The 3,004-nt window shown below is 46.4% G+C and overlaps 1 protein-coding gene across 1 annotated transcript; it reads left to right on the top strand.

Annotated features, from left to right (window-relative positions):
• The first annotated feature begins 1,845 nt into the window (after window positions 1-1,845).
• LOC128832574 (olfactory receptor 51G2-like) lies at window positions 1,846-2,784 on the top strand. The gene has a single exon (XM_054020082.1). The coding sequence runs from the start codon at window positions 1,846-1,848 to the stop codon at window positions 2,782-2,784; it is 939 nt and encodes a 312-aa protein (XP_053876057.1).
• Window positions 2,785-3,004: the final 220 nt, after the last annotated feature.

Here is a 3,004-nt window from a genome sequence, read left to right as displayed (position 1 = left end):
AGTGCTCACGTAGCCTGTGGAACTCCCAGCAACAAGATATCAACGGGGCCAAGAGCTTAGCAGGATTCAAAGAGGGACAGGATGTTTAAATGGGTAACCAGAAAAGTACAGTCAGGAGGATTAAAAAAAAAAAAGAGTCTTGGAAGGGCTATGCATATTCTTGATTCACACCACAAAATATGTCTAACTAGTGGGTGTCAGGGGGAAACTTTCCCTAGGAGCAGGTTATACATAGCTGCCTATTGCAGGGCTTCTTCCACCTTCCTCTGAAGCATCTGAAACTGGCCACTGGGTAGTGCTGCAAAGATAAATACAATGACTGTTTCCACTATTCACTTGCCATGGCATGATACAATGGGCCACACTCAGAAGTGCAGGGCCAGAAAGCGAGTCTGTGTGAAGGTCATAATTGTAAAATCACACAGTGCTCAAGTAGGCTGTGAAACTCCCAGCCACAAGATATCAACGGGGCCAAGAGTTTAGCAGGATTCAAAGAGGAACTGCATGTTTATATTGGTAACCAGAAAATGGAACTACAGTAGTGAGGATTACTTGAAAAAAGTATTGGAAGTGCTCTAAACCTTCCTGTTTTATACCACAGAATATGTCCAACTAGTGGGTGTCGGGGGAGACTTTCCCTGGGAGCAGCTTGTCTCGTAGCTGCCTATTGCAGGGCATCTTGTACTTTCCTCTGAAGCATTTGGAACTTGCCACTGGATACTAGGATAGATGGACTACAGGTCTGATCCAGTCTGGCAATGCCTGTCTTCCTATCAGTGCTGTTAATCCAAGACTAGGTTTTTGCTGATCTTTGTTGAGCCCCTGGGACTTTCTTGACTTGCACTGAGAGCAGAAAGATATCTAGTTAAATATTTATTAATGATCTGGATGATAGGATAAATTACACCCTCAGCAAGTTAGCAGATTACACTAAGATGGGGGGAGAGGTAGATATGCTGCAGGGTAGGGATTGGGCCCAAAGAAATCTGATGAGGTTCAACAAGGACAAGTGCAGAGTCCTGCACTTAGAACAGAAGAATCCCATGCACTGCTACAGGCTGAGGACCAACTGGCAAAGTAGCAGTTCTGCAGAAAAGGACCTGGGGATTACAGTGGATGAGAAGGTGGATATGAATCAGTGGTGAGCCCTTGTTGCCAAGAAGGCTAAAGGCATATTGGGCTGCATTTGTAGGAGCATTGCCACAAGATCAGGGGAAGTGATTATTCCCATCTATTCGGCACTGGTGAGGTCACACCTGGAGTATTGTGTCTAGTTTTGGGCCCCCAGGAGAGAAAGGATGTGGAAAAAACTGGAGAGAGTCCAGCGGAGGGCAACGAAAATTATCAGGGGGCTGGGGCACATGACTTACAAGAAGACGCTGAGGGAACTGGGCTTGCATAGTCTGCAGAAGAGAGGAATGAGAGCGGATTTGATACCAGCCTTCACCTACCTGAAGGGGGGTTCCAAAGAGGATGGAACTCAGCTGTTCTCAGTGGTAGCAGATGACAGAACAAGGAGCAATGGTCTCAAGTTGCAGTTGGAGAGGTCTAGGTTGGATATTAGGAAACACTATTTCACTAGGAGGGTGGTGAAGCACTGGGATGGGTTACCTAGGAGGTCATGGAATCTCCTTCCTGAAAGGTTTTTAAGGTCAGGCTTGACAAAGCCCTGGCTGGGATGATTTAGCTGGGGATTGGTCCTGCTTTGAGCAGGGGGTTGGACTAGATGACCTTCTCGGGTCCCTTCCAACCCTAATCTTTTATGATTCTATATAATCTAGTCTCCTGTTCTTGTTTTCTTTTAGGAAAGAAACTTCAAAACTCCTTGGACCTGCCCAATATATTATGTCAGCTGTCAATGACACCAAATTCAAATCTGCAGTGTTCCTTCTCACAGGGATACCTGGGCAGGAAGAAGTCCAAAATCTCTGGATCTCTATCCCCTTCTGCTTAATGTATGTTATTTCAATAGTAGGAAATTCACTCATTCTCTTCATTATAAAAACAGATCAAAGCCTCCATGAACCCATGTACATTTTCCTTTCCATGTTGGCCCTCACAGACCTTGGTTTATCAATAGCCACCATACCCACGATACTGGGCATATTCTGGTTTAACTCCAAGTTGATCAGCCTCAATGCCTGTTTTGCCCAGCTGTTCTTCATCCACACACTTTCGTTCATTGAATCCTCCGTGCTTTTGTTGATGGCCTTTGACCGCTTTGTTGCGATCCGTGACCCCCTGAGATATGCTTCTATCTTAACCCTGCCAAGAATATCCAAGATGGGACTGGTGTGTGTGCTAAGAGGGGTGGCCTTAATATTCCCACTCCCCTTTCTCCTGAATCGGTTCCAATACTGTCGAGCCAATGTCCTCTCCCATTCCTACTGCCTGCACCAAGAAGTCATGAAGATGGCTTGTTCGGATATCACAATCAACAGCATCTATGGCTTGTTCATAATAGTCTCAACAGTGGGGTTGGACTCACTGCTCATCCTCCTCTCTTATGTGATGATCCTCAAAACAGTGCTGAGCATTGCATCTCATGTGGAGCGTGTCAGAGCCCTGAACACCTGTGTCTCCCACATTTGCGCTGTCCTGCTCTTCTACACACCAATGATCGGCCTTTCTGTGTTACACAGATTTGGGAAGAGCTCTCCTCCCTTGCTTCAGATTCTCCTGGGCTATGTCTACCTGCTGGTCCCGCCCCTTATGAACCCAATCGTGTACAGCGTGAAAAGCAAACACCTTCGTGCGAGGATAATTAGGGTGTTCATCAAGTGAAGTGTAACTTCGTCACCCGGCTCGAGCACTGTTGACACGGGAGATGAAAAACACAGACCATCTATTCCATCCTGGATGCTTACATCTGAGACAACATGAGCTACTGATTTTAATGCTGTAGAGAGAGGTTCAGAAGTGATCTAAGGCCTGGAGGAATAAGAGAGGGGATGATGAGGGAGGACAGGGAATTGGTAGAAGGAGACCAAGCCAGGCAGCAGCA

Source organism: Malaclemys terrapin, chromosome 1 (genome assembly GCF_027887155.1).
Source record: "Malaclemys terrapin pileata isolate rMalTer1 chromosome 1, rMalTer1.hap1, whole genome shotgun sequence".
Taxonomy (NCBI): Eukaryota; Metazoa; Chordata; order Testudines; family Emydidae; genus Malaclemys; species Malaclemys terrapin.
Note: the sequence above shows the minus strand (reverse complement) of the source record. Positions and strands in the feature narration are given on the sequence as shown.